The 16,238-nt window shown below is 47.7% G+C and overlaps 1 protein-coding gene across 2 annotated transcripts in view; it reads left to right on the top strand.

Moving 5' to 3' along the window:
- Positions 1-16,238, top strand: part of crim1 (cysteine rich transmembrane BMP regulator 1 (chordin-like)) — a 217,651-nt gene that overhangs the window by 86,139 nt on the left and 115,274 nt on the right. For both annotated transcript variants that reach the window (XM_078229544.1, XM_078229543.1), the window contains exon 3: positions 14,659-14,901. In XM_078229544.1, the coding sequence (XP_078085670.1) occupies positions 14,659-14,901 (243 nt within the window). The remainder of the gene's footprint in view (positions 1-14,658; positions 14,902-16,238) is intronic.

Below are 16,238 nucleotides of genomic sequence, written 5' to 3'. Positions count from 1 at the left end.
CAAGGACCGCTTCTTCCCTGCTGCTGTCAGACTTTTGAATGGACCTACCTCGCATTAAGTTGATCTTTCTCCACACCCTAGCTATGACTGTAACACTACACTCTGCACTCTCTCCTTTCCTTCTCCTCTATGTACTCTATGAACGGTATGTTTTTGTCTGCATAGCATGCAAGGAGCAATACCTTTTACTGTATCCCAATCCATGTGACAATAATAAACCAAATCAAATTTTAAAAACATGTGTAGGTTAGGGGAGTAAATAAAGCAAATCTCAAAGGATACTTACAACATCAAATCAAAATGATTAAAAGAGTAAATGGCATTTATAGCCAAAGGAATAGAATGTAAAGGTAAGGAAGGATTGTTGCAATTGTATAAGGCATTGGTGAAGCCGCATCTAGAGTATTGTGCACAGTTTTGGCCCCCTTATTTGAGGAAAGATGTAGTGGCATTGGAGACAGATCAGGGGAGATTCACTGGATTGATTCCAAAGTCATGATGTGGAAATGCTGGTGTTGGACTGGGGTAAACACAGTAAGGAGTCTAACAACACCAGGTTAAAGTCCAACAGGTTTATTTGGTAGCAAACGATTCGTCTGCTCTTGGTGGCGATGCGTTTGCTACCAAATAAACCTGTTGGACTTTAACTTGGTTTTGTTAGACTCCTTACTTGATTCCAAAGAGCAGGGGTTTGTTGTATGAAGAGAGATTGAGCAGTTTAGGCCGATACTCTCTGGAATTTAGAAGAATGGGGGGAGATCAAATTGAGATCTACAAGATGATAAAAGGTATGGATAAAGTAGATGTGAGCGGAGCTTCCGCTGGTAGGGCATTCTAGGATGAGAGGTCATAGTCTTAGGATAAGGGGTAGCAAATTTAAAACAGAGTTGAGGAGAAACTACTTCTTCCAAAGGGTTGTGAATCTGTGGAATTCGCTACCCCAAAGTGCGGTGGATGCTGGGACAGTGAGTAAATTTAAGGAGGAGTTAGACAGATGTTTAATTGGTAATGGGTTGAAGGGTTATGGGGAGAAGGCAGGAAAATGGGGTTGAGGAGCATATCAGCCACGATCGAATGGCGGAGCGGACTCAATAGCCGAATGGCCTAATTATGCTCCGATATCTTATGAACACTCCACTGTGCATGGAACGTTCCTGTGTATCGGAGCACAAGTGAAACCCAAGTTGATACCTGTAGCTGAATACAATTAAACACTCAAATTAGTAAATGATTAGCAACTTGGGGGGTTGCTTGGAAGATAGACCAATGATGAAGAGGGGGAGATGGGAAACTCTGAAAGAAGTTTTGGAGAGGAGACAGGTTGTCATTTCGCGCAGTCAAAACTTCTGCTTATTTCCCAACCAACAAACTTCAAGTTAAAATAAAGAAGCCCGGAGGTCGGATCTGGTTGGCTGACCTCGTAGAAGCAGCAAACATATCAGAACAAAATGATGAGCGAATCACAACAACAACATAAATAACAAGTGTTTCGGACAAAAGAAAAACCATCAGTAGAATTTCAATTGGATTTCCCATCCACTGGAACAATGCAGCTTACACTGATAAGAAATTGTATATTAGAAATATATCATTTAAACCCATGACTTCGACTTCCTATTGGAAGTGGGGTAAACTAGACAAATGTGCGCCATCAGATTCTGTCACGCGCAATTAATGTACCTATCGTATTTCGCCACATTATGGTACACAACATTCTCAGGACTGTTGAAAAGATTTTTCTTTATCCTCCCCACTGCTGCCTGTCCCCCCCCTCCCCCCACCCCACGCCTACTACCACCCATGCGCGCCCCCCCCCCCCCTCACCCCCGCCCCAATCCCTCTGTGAAACTTGCCTGCTGAATTGTCTTTTGCTCTGGAGTGGGAGATGAGGTCAGGTCACGGTTGTTTATGTACTCTAAATGTTTCCTCCCCACTGTGGGATAATGCTGGAAGATAGCGAAGGAAGATTGGCAATGTTTCCAGCACTTCCTCCCAGCAGCCAAGATTACAGGCTTGAGAGTAGCTCGCTGCTGCTTGCCGCTGCACCAGCCTGCCCAGAGCTGCCTCTTTCAGTAATAACAATAATGATAACACCTCCATTACATGCCACTTGTTACAGCAAAAATACCCCAATTCTATTCGACACAATGAACTCGAGCAGAGGGGGTGTTACTGTGCAGAGAATAACTGCACTGACAGCAATGAGGCAATTTTGTTTCTTCATTCATGGGGCACGGGTGTCGCTGGCTGGGCCAGCATTTATTGCCCATCCCTAATTGCCCTTGGAGGGCAGTTGAGAGTCAACCACATTGCCGTGGCTCTGGAGTCACATAAAGGCCAGACCAGGTAAAGACGGCAGATTTCTTTCCCTAAAGGACATTAGTGAAACAGATGACTAGTTTGAAGGCTGAGGGAGGAATACTGGTCCGGGACAGGTATTGAACGCTTCTTTGAATAATGCCATGGGGTCTCCAGTATCCACCTGAGCCCCTTGGAGATTCAAGCTAGAACACAATTTTACATCTATTGCCCATAACGTTCAATCCCCGCAGAGGGTCGGATCTGAGAGCTACCCCAGAAGGTGTGCAGGGGGATCCAGCGGAAGTCCGCATGCAGGGACAGCACGGGAAATGCCTGGGAAGTTCAAACTTCTGACGGGCAGTCACCCTGCGCCGGGAACCATCCAAACCTTTGATTTAAATCGGAGACTTTGGGTGGTTCCAGAATAGTTAATTACCCCCTGAGCCCCAACTACCATCTCCACCTCCTCAACTACGCTCACAGCACCCCTCCCCCGACTATCCCCCCAACTACTCTCCTCAATCCCCTCAACTATCCTCCTGATCACTAGACAACCCTGCGACTACAGCCCCCCAACTCCCGACCCCATCTCCAGACCACCACACTATCCCCGACTACCCTCCACTAACCCCACCCCTGCAACTACCCAGCCCCCCTGACCCCTCCTGCCTCCCCTGACCTATCCTACCCGCCCCCCCCCCCCCGACCCCCAGTCCATGCTATTCTTCCCACCCCATCCTGATCCATCCTATCCAACCCCACCCAACCCCCCCAACAATCCCTTAAATCCCAATGTGGCTGGGACCTTCAAACTTAAAGTTTATTTATTAGTGTCACAAGTAGGTTTACATTAACACTGCAATGAGGTTACGGTGAAAATCCCCCAGTCGCCACACTCCTGCACCTGTTTGGGTTCACTGAGGGAGAATTTAGCGCCTAACCAGCACATCTTTCGGACTGTGGGAGGAAACCGGAGCACCCGGAGGAAACCCACGCAGACACGGGGAGAACGTGCAGACTCCGCACAGACAGCGACCCGAGCCAGGAATCGAACCCGGGTTCCTGGCGCTGTGAGGCAGCAGTGCTAACAACCGTGCCACAGTGAGCCAGCCCTAATCAGGAGGTGGGGTGAGAAAGGTGAGGCTGCATTGCAGCCTAAGTGTGGCAGTTGGATAGTGTGCACAGGTTCTTACATAGTTTGCTTTATGAGCACTGTACTTTCTTCCCCTGTGGCAGCTCTGGGCCTCCAATGATTACATTTCATCGTGAGCTGCACAGAGACATGAGAACATTCAGTATGCACTCTCGTCCAAATTAAGGTGGGGTAGATTGGCATGCAAGAAAATAAACTGCATACACTGGGCTCTTTGGGAAAGTTGTTGGATTAAGATCTCAGTGTGTTCCAAACGCACGCCGTTTCAATTATTGGCAGTGAAGTCAGAGTTGGATCTGTGTTTTGAGGTTGCCTTCCCACCCCCTCTGCCCTCCCGGGAGCTATTCAGTGAGCGTGCTCCAGTCAGAGACGCTGTGTCCTTTGTTTTAATGTGGTTTCTTAAAGCATGAAGGTCCAGACAGAAGCCAGGGTGAGACGGCATGTCGGATTGCTCCAGAGCTGTCCCTCATCAGAGTCGCAAATTGCTGACTCTGAGGAACCAGTGGAGTAAGAAAGGGGGCGGTTCAGTCATCGAACTCATCCTCTTCAGTGCGAGAGGCAGGGAGCTCCCTTTGAGCTGTCACCTTCCTGATCCCCATCCTTTCCATCATCTCTTATTAAATATGCCACCAGTTCCCAAACGAGATCCAGGGATAACATTTTTTGACTGGCTTTGTAAATCTGTTTGTTTCTTTTGTTTTTTTTATTATTGGAGATGCTGCCAAACAGTCTTGAACTGTAGATGTATTACATATACCTGTATACCTGCTGAGAATTCATCATTCCAGTCAGCGTTTCAGCTCAGAGTAATTGTAACAATAAATAAGGCAACAGAGACCTTCCATTTGTCAGAAAATGATAAACAGTGACAGACATACCCATTTTTACAATTCCCATGTCTGCGCCTGGATTAATTATTCATGGTCAGGATTAGAGTAAAATAGATTTTTGGGGGAAAATACAAATGCTTTCACATTTCATTATGCTGTTAATTATATCGGTTGAAGGAAAGCTTTTCCTATTAACCCAATGCCCAAAAGGGCATAATACATCCTCATTTAATGCTACTCGAGCAAGTCAGGACCCACGTTAACCGTGTAATCAGATACACTGGGCATGAGCAAGTGTTCATTATTTTGCCAATGCTAACAAGTCCTTTCAGTCCTAAAAAAAACAGGAGAACGAATCACAAAGAGTCCAGCGGCTAATTAAGGATTTAATTTGTTTGTTGTTAGGTAATGGCTACTGTTAATTACAGAGACAGTGGTACATAGTTCAGCTTGCAGCATGTCAGACTGGGAGATTGCTGCACTGGGACACGGGAGAGATGTCAAGCGAATTGCCACCTCGCTATCGCTTGCTTTCGCACAAGGGCGGCACAGTGGTTAGCACTACTGCCTCACAGCGCCAGGGACCCGGGTTCGATTCCCAGCTTCGATTCCCGGCTTGGGTCACTGTCTGTGCGGAGCCTGCACCTTCTCCCCATGTCTGTGTGGGTTTCCTCCGGGTGCTCCAGTGTCGTCCCACAGTCTGAATAACGTGCTGGTTAGGGAGCGTTGGGCCATGCTAAATTCTCCCTCAGTGTACCCGAACAGGCACCGGAATGTGGCGATTAGGGGATTTTCACAGCAACTTCATTGCAGTGTTAATGTAAGCCGACTTTTGACACCAATAAACAAACTTTAACTTTAAGGTTAAAATCCACCCCTTGAAGTCCCAGTGCAGGGGCACGGACATTCAGCCTAGCCAGGCTGAGACAGGCCACTCATATTTCCTATGCTGTTCCCAGTGTCTGAGCTGCTGTGGGATTTACACACTCGGCAGACCCACCCCACTAACACACACGACTGACTACTTTGCGGGGGCAACGCAATGGGACCTGGGCATCTTCAGCTGGAAGGGTTGCCCGGTTCAAAATTCAGACGCCACCCTTTTTAGTTTCCACCCAAGGGGAAAAAGAGCAGAGTGAAGCAGGGTGGTCCCGAGGGGCATTTACTGACAATTAATTGTTTAGTGAAAGGAGTGAGCAAGGGCACTGTTAAAGTGGCATTGAAATGTTTGAGGACCTGCTGGTTTGAATGGTCTTTTTCTCTCTCTCTCAAGGGAATGTTGCTAACCAACTTAGGTTGGCATGTCACTGAGTCTTCCATCCCTTTAATTACTGCATTTAATTAGGCATCCTTGTTTAATTTGTTGAGGCAACTTCATGCAATGAGGTATAATTTAAAAAAACACTCAAAACAGACCAGTCAATTCCTTTCTTCTTTATGACAGAAACCTTCAACTGAAACCAATTATTGCGCTCTGCTGGTTGGCTTCATTTACCGATTGCCTGGTTTTTAAAGTAGAAACTGATTGACAATATACCAAAAGGTTAATTGCCCCAAATTTACACACACGCACGGCCCTCGATCACTTCAAATGCCAATGCTTTGATCAATACCAAAATGAGAAAAATGAAACAGAAAATTAGATCTTTGTCAGTGGTCCCATTAAAGCTAATTGAAATGAAGGGACCAGTGGATCTGTGCACCAATCAACGCTTTTCCTCAATGCTACTGGAAAGGGCCTGAGGTCACCCCTCCTCTCCCACGAAGCAGAGAAGAACAATTTCAATTCGCTGCGTTGGCTACTAAAAGTAGCTGGGGGGAGGGCATTTTTAAAATTCACTTGTGGGTCACAGGCATCGCTGGCTGGCCAGCATTTATTGCCCATCCATAGTACTGAACGGTTGGCTTGACCATTTCAGAGGGCAGTTGAGAGTCAACCCCATTGCTGTGGCTCTGGAGTCACATGTAGGCCAGACCGGGCAAGGACGCAGATTTCCTTCCCTAAAGGGACATTAGTGAACCAGATGGGTTTCTCCAACAATCGGCAATGGTTTCATGGTCGTCAGTAGATTCTTAATTCCAGATATTTTTTATCGAATTCAAATTCCACCATCTGCCGCAGTGGGATTTGAACCCAGGTCCCCAGAACATTAGCTGAATTTCTAGATTGATAGTCTAGCGTTAATACCACTAGGTCATCGCCTTCCCCTTAGGAAGGGGGGAGGATGTGGTGTTTGACCTCTCGGTTGCAGTTCAGTAAAGGAGACACAAGTTCAGCTTCTTCATAAACTACCTTCATTTCTTTGATCCAACTCCATCAATACCCAGTGCCACCTGCAGCCCCTTTATATATCAATGACTTCTATTGAATAATTGACATTAGATTAGGACTTAATTGAAAGGTCTGTTCACCCATTCCTAACATGTGGCAGTGATTTCCAATCACACACCCGACTTTGACTTGCCCTCTTGCCATTTCTCATCCTCGGTTGAGCTACGCCAGACATGGAGGATGAGCATTCCCGCCCCAGAACCTCTACCCTTCCCAGCCCCCATCCTCCATGAGAGGAAGGTCGACCCGTGCCACCTCTTACAATAGCTGCCATTCACCCAGGCCTGGGACTGAGAGCAGCCCAGCTCTCGGTGCTCCTGGAGGGGAGTTTCACCCGGCGAGCTCGCGCACCGGAAGCTCGGCCGGTGCTGCGTGCCATCCCAACCATTTAAATAGTCCGTATGCCAGATGCCAAAAGGCACTCCCAGAGGGCAGGTCCTCCTCATCAACTCTATCCCTAAAGCTCCACAGATTACGCGTAGCACAGGCACATTTAAGAGGGATGGGGGAAAGGATAAAGTTGGTAAGTGTGATTATATCACTGGACTAGTAATTCAGAGGCCTGGACTGATAACCCTGATGCAACCATGGCAACTGAGGGAATTTAGATTCAGTTCATTAAATAAGTACATCTGGATTTCAAAAAGACTAACATTGGACTAGCATCAATATTGGTGCCCATGAAATTAATGGATTGTCAGGAAAACCCCATCTGGTTCACTAATGCCCTTTAGAAAAGGAAATCTACCATCTTTACCCAGTCTGGCCTTTATGTGATTCCAGGCCCACAGCAATGCGATTGACTCTTAATTTAGCAATTAGAGAGGGACATTAGATGCTGGCCTTGCCGGTGACGCCAACATTCTGTGAATGAACAAATAATGAGAAAGTCTAGTAAGCGGGCAAAAGGTGCTCCCACAGAGGTCCTCACCATGCCATTGTGGGTTGATCCCTTGCACTGTGGCCCCAGTGTGTGGAAAATCCCAGGATTGGTTCCCTGCATCTGCTGATGGTTGAGATACTACAATGTGCCTCAGTGCCCCTGGAGAGCTGGAATCATAGAATCCCTACAGTGCAGAGGGAGGCCATTCAGCCCATTGAGCCTGCACTGACAACAATCCCACACAGACCCTATCCCCCGTAGCCCAACGTATTTACCCTTCCGATCTATCCCCCTGACACTAAGGATCAATTTAGCATGGCCAGTCAACCTAACCCGCACATCTTTGGAGCGTGGGAGGAAACTGGAGCACCCGGAGGAAGCCCACGCAGACACGGGGAGACTGTGCAGACTCCGCACAGACCGTCAATTCCGAGACTGGAATTGAACTCAGCTGTGAGGCAGCAGTGCTAACCACTGTGTCGCCGTGCCGCCCTCCCCCCTAGTTGGGGTTCCCATTCCTGTTAGCTGCTGGGCACTTGCACATACATGCCAATGCCATGTTCTGGACCAGATTCAGCTGCAAAAATAGCCACACAAAGGACAACTGGCCCCAGTGAAATTGTATCACACAGAGAGATGGCGTCCACAAGAGTGGAGGAGAAGATAATAGCAAGAAAGGGAATTGAAAATAAAAAATTTCTACAGTGTTTAATTTTCCTCAAGGGTGACAAAGGAGGCATTGCTCAGTTGCCAGAAAGGGCATTGGGGAAATGCGAATAAAGCATAACTGAAATTTGAAAGTCAAATTCCATTCCTATCCTTTGGAGGATTTATCATTGTGGCCACGTAATCACCGGAGCGTGGTACTCCATCTCCGAGAGGAGCATTTATGAAATGTGTGTCAGAATCCAATCTAGCTCAATGTCGGTGGATGTGTCGGGTGGTAAAATTGGTTTTGCCACCATTATCGGGGGGGGGGGGGCATGTCCCACTGGGCCACGTTGTTTGGTGAACAGAGAAAGGGCAGCGGCAACAACACCTCAGCGATGGTTTACAATGTGGCTGTGACAGGAATGGGGTTAAGGACATCATTATGGATGGCGCCAACCAATTTACGTCCCAATGGGAGCCAAATTGAGGTTTGAAGTTGCATTTGGGTCTCATGCATTTTTTTGTGCATTGGGAAGATTTTGATCCATCGAACGCGTCATGATGGATTGTGTAAATGATGAGAATATTGGCCTCAGATTCTGTAGACAGAGCTGTGGTAGAATGCCCTTAACAGTAATCCCAGTGATCACTGACCTTCCTTGTGAGCCCATTCAGGCACAGCTAAGCTAACAAACTTTGGCTTCCTGTCACAGATTCTCAATCCCTTCTCCACCACTCAGCCAGCTTTTTGTCCCATATTTATTATCACTGATTTTCTTCGAACCGTTCCGCACAGAAGGAGACCATTTGGCCCATCGTGCAATACCAGCACTTCAAAAGGACTATCCAATTAGCCTCACCCCCCCCCTCCGCACCGCTTTTACTTTACAAGAAGATAACACAATTCCTTTTTGAAAGTTATTATTGAATCAGCTGCCACTAACCTTTCAGACCTGCATTCCAGATAACAACTCGCTGTGTTAAAAAAAGTTTATTCTCATCCCATCTCTGGTTCTTTTCATATTCTAAATCCCCAACTAGAATTTCAGTGTCTGCGCCGTTACTTTCAGCATCACCTCCTTCCCATCTCTCCCGAAGGCCTTGAGTTACAGCACTACGGGTGTCGCCGACACTTAAGGACAAGTTCTTCTTGGCTGAGTCTCAGTGGCATGTGTTGAGCCGCCTACGACTGTGTAGGAGGTCGGTAGGCATCCAGGTCAGGCCCGATCCTGTCCACACACGTACCATTTTCACTTTTTCCTGGCCCAGGATCATCATAGAATCATAGAATCCTCCAGTGTAGAAGGAGGCCATTCAGCCCATCGAGTCTGCACCTATCACAATTCCACCCAGGCCCTGTCCCCATAAACCCATGCATTTACCCTAGCTAGTCCCCCTGACACACAGAGGCAATTTAGCATGGCCAATCCACCTAACCCTCACATCTTTGGACTGTGGGCGGAAACCCACACAGACATGGGGAGAATGTGCAAACTCCACACAGGCAGTGGCCCCAGCCGGAAATTTACCATTTTATTGATGCCAGATTTGCAGTGTTGACCATCACTGAGTGTGGGCATGGACGTCCCATCACTGAGTGTGGGCATGGACATCCCATCACTGAGTGTGGGCATGGACGTCCCATCACTGAGTGTGGGCATGGACGTCCCATACTGAGTCTGGGCATTGTCGTCTATTATCCTCTAGCCATGTACCAAAGTTCTCAGTGAGGCTCTGGGTGTTCCAACGCAGATCACCAAGCAATGAAGTCAAGAAATGCAGTCTAGACTTTATATGCTTTTAAATAAAGAAACACACATTATAAATGGTGTCCCTCTAACCCCAAGTTTGAGCCAATATATTTATATATCTGGGCATAGGTGAGTCCCTAGTTAATGTCCCCTTCCTTAGTGCAGTTAAACACCCAGTTTATACAATTAACCCTGGGTACTCATGGATATTATTTTTCAATGTTGCTTTGCCAGCCACCATTTGAATCCCAGGTGCTCTGCTGGCATTTTGCCCAGCAAACACCAAACTGGCTGGTGGCTCTGACGGAGGGTCACCCAGACTCGAAACGTTGGCTCTGTTCTCTCTCCACAGATGCTGTCAGACCCGCTGAGATTTTCCAGCATTTTCTCTCTTTGTTTCAGATCCCAGCATCCGCAGTCTTTTGCTTTGACCAAACTTTTGACCTCCTCCACTTTCTCTGCCTTCACCCACTCCAATCCTCTAGTTCCGTCCAACTGTTCACACCCCCACCCTCCCTCCCCCACCCCCTCCTCCCCCACCCCCAACTCTCTCTCTCTCTCAGTCCAGTTTTGGGAATGTTTTTCTTTGTTTTAGAATATTGGATCAATGTGAAAGGTTGTGGTTTTATCTCTCTGCTGAACCATAAAGGTCTGTGTTCAATGAAACCTAAACAAACCCCAGGCTTGGTTAGCACGTGTCAGGATCTGTAAAGTAAAACAGTTGCTCAGAATTAAGGCTAAGTCCTAACTTGCTTGACAAGTGTTTTGTTTATGCCATAGTTACTAATCACCGCAGGAAGTGGCTGTTGAGTTACTAAGCCCCACATTTGGAGAGATGCAGCTGTTATTTATATCCTTTCTCTTCCAGTTCCCTTCACTTTGTTTCCATCCTTCTTTTCTCCTCTCAAGGATGTTGTTGTCCTTTGCTGGAATACAGCCTCCTGGGTACTTGTAGCCTCCTGAAGCCTCATGCAGCTGGTGATTTATCATGCGGGAATGTTGGCAAGCTATTCAGCGAGGAGAGTAGGGAGGACAGCCAGACCTAGCCCTGTCTTCACCCAATGCTCCCATACGCACGGTTCATCACTGTCATCAGGGGCGACACCTCTCCTCCCTCAGCCCAGATTGAGCTGATGGACCACAACCAAGTGGAAGTCACATTCGCCCCACACAAGTGTTAGGCAAAGACCCTCTCCAACAAGAGAGAATCTACCCACCTCCCCTTGACATTCAATGGCGTTATCATCGCTGAATCCCCCTACTACCAATACCCTGGGGGGTTACCATTGACCAGACTCTTAACTGGACCAGCCAAATAAACACTCGGGCTATAAGAGCAGATCAGAGGATAGCATTCTGTAGGGAATAACTCACTTCCTGATTCTCCAAAGCCTGTCCACCATTATAGAAACCCCACAGTGCCATTCAGCCCATCGAGTCTGCTCCGACAACAATCCCACACAGGCCCTATCCCCCGTCACCTCACATATTTACCCCACTAACCTACGCATCCCGGGACACAAAGAGGCAATTTAGCATGGCCAATCAACCTAATCCGCACATCTTTGGAGTGCGGGAGGAAACCGGAGCACCTGGAGGAAACCCACGCAGACACGGGGAGAATGTGCAAATTCCACACAGTGACCCCCAAGCCGGGAATCGAACCTGGGTCCCTGGGGCTGTGAAGCTGCAGTGCTAACCATTGTGCCGCCATGCCGCCCCGGCACAAGTAGTATAAGACACAAGTCAGGACTGTAATGGAATACTCTCCACTTGCCTGGTTGAGTGTGGCTCCAACAACACTCAATAAGCTCAACACTACCCAAGACAAAGCAGCCTGCTTGTTTGACACCCAATCTGCTACCTTCAACATTGACTTCCCCCACCACTGGTACACTGTGATAGCACCAGTCTGCAAGATTCACTGCAACAACTCGCCAGGGCTGCGTGGACAGCGCATTCCAAAACCGCAATCTCTACCACCTAGAAGGACAAAAACAGCAGATGCATGGCAGCACCATTCCAAATAAGTTTCCCTCCCAGCCACAGGCCATCCTGACCAGAACGTTCCTGTGCTGTTGCTGGGTCACGGTTCTGAACCTCCCTCACTGAGAGGTATGCTTCCCCCAGGTAGACTGCAGCAGTTCAAGAAGGTGGTTCATCACCACTTTCTCGAGGGCAGTCAGAGATGGGTAACAAACGCTGGCCTTGCCAGGGACGCTCAGCTCCCGTGGAAGAATAAAAAAAACATTAGAAATCAAAGCAGGGACTTCCCCGGCCTAGAGTTATACCCCACCGTGCAGTGTATTCAACTGCAAAACCATTGTAGAAGCCCAGGATTAAGTATTACCACTGCATTGCTTCAGTGATTGCTTCATTTCAGCTCTGTGTGGTTAAGCTCTCTCTCTTCCTCGCTCCCTGTCGATCACATACACTTGCGCTCAGTCAACCGTTGAACATCAGGCAAAGCGGAGTAAAGAGAAGATGACTTAGAAATATAGATGGCACGGTTTCCTGCGGGTGCCCCTGTTTCCTCCCACAGTCCAAAGATGTGCGCTTTAGGTGAATTGACCATGCTGAATTGCCCCTGAGCACCAGGTGATTAGCAGGGTAAATACGTGGGGTTACGGGACACGGCCTGGCTGGGGATTGTTGTCCTTTCATGCTCGATGGACAGAATGGCCTCCTTCTGCACTGTAGGGATTCTATGATTCTGTGTTGTCCCAGTCAGTAAATGCACCAGTCGGCATGTCCAGGAGCCATGCACAGAACAGATTTCACCCCTGTTCAAGTACCCAGTTAGCTGACCACTGGGAGGCAGTGTGATAGATGCTATAGGTGATCCCAATGTCCTTTAGCTCAGGAAACGTTTTGATGTGATTTGATTTATTATTGGCACATAAATTAGCATACAGTGAAAAGTATTGTTTCTTGCGCTACACAGACAAAGCATACCATTCATAGAGAAGGAAACAAGAGAGTGCAGAATGTAGTGTTACAGTCATAGCTCGGGGTGTAAAGAAAGATCAACTTAATGCAAGGTAGGTCCATTCAAAAGTCTGATGGCAGCAGGAAAGAAGCTGTTCTTGAGTCGGTTGATACGTGACCTCAGACTTTTGTATCTCTTTCCCAACGGAAGAAGGTGGAAGAGAGAATGTCCGGGGTGCGTGGGGCCCTTGATTATGCTGGCTGCTTTTCCTGAGGCAGCGGTAAGCGTAGACAGAGTCAATGGATGGGAGGCTGGTTTGAATCAGATCATCATCCAGGGCTTCTGCTTCTCATTGCCAGCCAACAATTATCAGAAGAAAGAAAAGAGAGAGAGGGGGAGGGAGGAAGGACCTGTATTTATACGGAGAGTTTTTGAACAGTGGTGGTCAGATGAGGAGAGTGGTGATTGGCCTTGGCGCCTTCCCAAATCAGCCACAGCTGAATTGTCAGTAGACTTTGATTGACTGCACTTCACCAACAGGAGGCACCCAAGGGTGGCAGCTCACTGTCAATGAGGTGACATGATGTGGAGATGCCGGTGTTGGACTGGAGTAAACTCAGTAAGAAGTCTAACAACACCAGGTTAAAGTCCAACAGGTTTATTTGGTAGCAAAAGCCACTAGCTTTCGGAACAGGCTGTTCCTGCGTCAGGTGGGTGGGAGTTCTGATCACAAACAGGGCACAAAGACACAAACTCAATTTACATGAATAATGATTGGAATGTGAGTCTTTACAGCTAATCAAGTCTTAAAAGTACAGATAATTTGAGTGGAGGGAGCATTAAGCACAGGTTAAAGAGATGTGTATTGTCTCCAGACAGGACAGCTAGTGAGATTTTGCACATCCAGGCAGGTTGTGGGGGTTACAGATAGTGTAACATGAACCCAATATCCCGGTTGAGGCTGTCCTCATGTGTGCGGAACCTGGCTATCAGTCTCTGCTCAGCGACTCTGCGCTGTCGTGTGTCGTGAAGGCTGCCTTGGAGAGCGCTTACCCGGAGATCAGAGGCTGAATGCCCGTGACCGCTGAAGTGCTCCCCCACAGGAAGAGAACAGTCTTGCCTGGTGATTGTCAAGCGGTGTTCATTCATCCATTGTCATAGCGTCAATGAGGTGACAGGCAGGTTGAGGAGGGCAGCGGCAGAACCACTTCAGCAAGTGCAAATTGGATCAATGTTGTGCAGAATCCGAGGGCTGGACAGTATAACATGTTTCTCTAATACAATAAAATCTTTATTATCCGGCACGTTCGGGGGGATGGGCGTTGACGGTGAAGTAAAAGTGCCGGTTAATGGGGAGTTACCTTACTCCAGACACAAGGATTTTCCATGCCTTCCGGTGGTGAAGGGAGCTCGCCTCTGGCCGGCAACGGGACCTTCTGGTCCCACCAGTCAATGGCCATTTGTGTTGCTCGATGGCCACAGGCCGAGGATCTTGCCGTGGGAGGGAGATGGGGGCGGGGGGGGGAGGGGGGGTGTGGGTGGGGAGGGGGTGGGAGGTGGGGGCGGGGGGCACCTTCAGCATAATTGGAAGATCCTGCCGGCAGGAACGGCTGGAAAATCTCGCACAAGGTGCAGTATATCTTCGTTTTGGCACAATAACCAAAACTGACCCAATAATTTCAATGTAAAGCCTAAAGTACAGCTCCTGAGCAGATGTAGTCTATTAGCATTGTGAGTTGTTGGAAATTTGGGTTGATAAAGAATTCTGTTTGGGAGAGAATCGGATAACACAAAGTTCACTGCCTACCCTGACTTTTTTATTTTTCAGAAGAGAAGCCAGACTGCTCCAAAGCCAGGTGCGAGGTCCAGTTCTCCCCCCGTTGCCCAGAAGACTCCATCCTGATTGAAGGCTACGCCCCTCCCGGCGAGTGTTGCCCCCTCCCCAGCCGCTGCGTCTGCAACCCAGCTGGCTGTTTGCGGAAGGTCTGTCAGCCCGGATACCAGAGTATTCTCGTTTCCAAAGCATCAGGAAAGCCGGGGGAATGCTGCGACCTGTACGAATGCAAGAAAGGTTTGGGAAAAGAATTACTTATTTTCAGTTCAAATTATTGGAGGAGGACGCAAATAAAATGCTGGCTGCGTTACGCAATTGATAATTTCCTTATTGTTTGGTTTTGTGGGAGTCTATCTCTGGATATAAATAACATTTAACGAGAGAATGTATGAAAAATCTTACAGATGCACCCACTTCCTATGTCAGTTTGTCGAATGCGAATTCATATCCGGTCCACATTTATAGTGAATGCTGCCGATGTAAACTTGTTAACCTGTAAATATACCCTCCCGCCAGTGGTGGCAGTAAAGGGCTCAACTTTGTTGGAACCAATTCTATTTCTTGGCTTCCCAAATTACCAAACTTATACTAAAGAGTTACACGAAGACATAGATAGAAGGTGTAAATTTAAGATGGGGACTTGCATCTTCACACAAATGCCTACTGCCCTCTTTTCATTTCTTGTTAACTTTGAGTAATCTTGTATCGGAATGACTTCTATTGAAATGAAAACTTGAGAGCGATGTGTAATTGGCAGTCAATCCACTATTACCCTCTTTACGCCATTGCCAAATATTGCGATTAGCCCCTCCCTCCCCCTCACGATGTGTGCAAATATCTTGCCTCTGACATCTATTAATATTTCAGTATAAAAAAAGGGGCGAATAAAAGGGGCGGCACAGTGGTTAGCACTGCTGCTTCACAGCTCCAGGGACCTGGGTTCGATTCCCGGCTTGGGTCACTGTCTGTGTGGAGTTTGCACATTCTCCTCGTGTCTGCATGGGTTTCCTCCGGGTGCTCCAGTTTCCTCCCACAGTCCAAAGATGTGCGGGTTAGGTTGATTGGCCATGCTAAAACAAATTGCCCCTTAGAATCCTGAGATGCGTAGGTTAGAGGGATTAGCGGGTAAATATGTAGGGATATGGGGGTAGGGCCTGGGTGGGATTGTGGTCGTTGCAGACTCGATGGGCCGAATGGCCTTCTGCACTGTAGGGTTTCTATGATTCTATGAACTGCCATTACTTAATGCTTTGATTTTCACCCTCTCCTGCTACCCAAAATTTACAATCAGGCGCCAACCTACCGACTTGCATCAACGTGGCAATTAACCTCTGAATGACCTGAGGTGTATTTCCTTTCAGAAGTTAGGCTTCCTACTCTGATAGACAGGGGAGGGGGGGGTTAAAAGCTCAGCTTAAAGCGTAGCTTCACCTTTCCAGCATTATAATAGGATAGAATTCCTGCAAGGGTTTTTTTTCTGTCACAGTTTCATTCAGGAGAACCTCCGCAGAGATTACTGGGTAATTATGTGGCGTGTGACATGAAGCTCAAAGTTATCTTATAGCCATGGATCT

This window comes from Mustelus asterias, chromosome 15 (assembly GCF_964213995.1).
Source record: "Mustelus asterias chromosome 15, sMusAst1.hap1.1, whole genome shotgun sequence".
NCBI lineage: Eukaryota > Metazoa > Chordata > Chondrichthyes > Carcharhiniformes > Triakidae > Mustelus > Mustelus asterias.
This window is presented reverse-complemented; position numbering and strand designations above follow the sequence as displayed.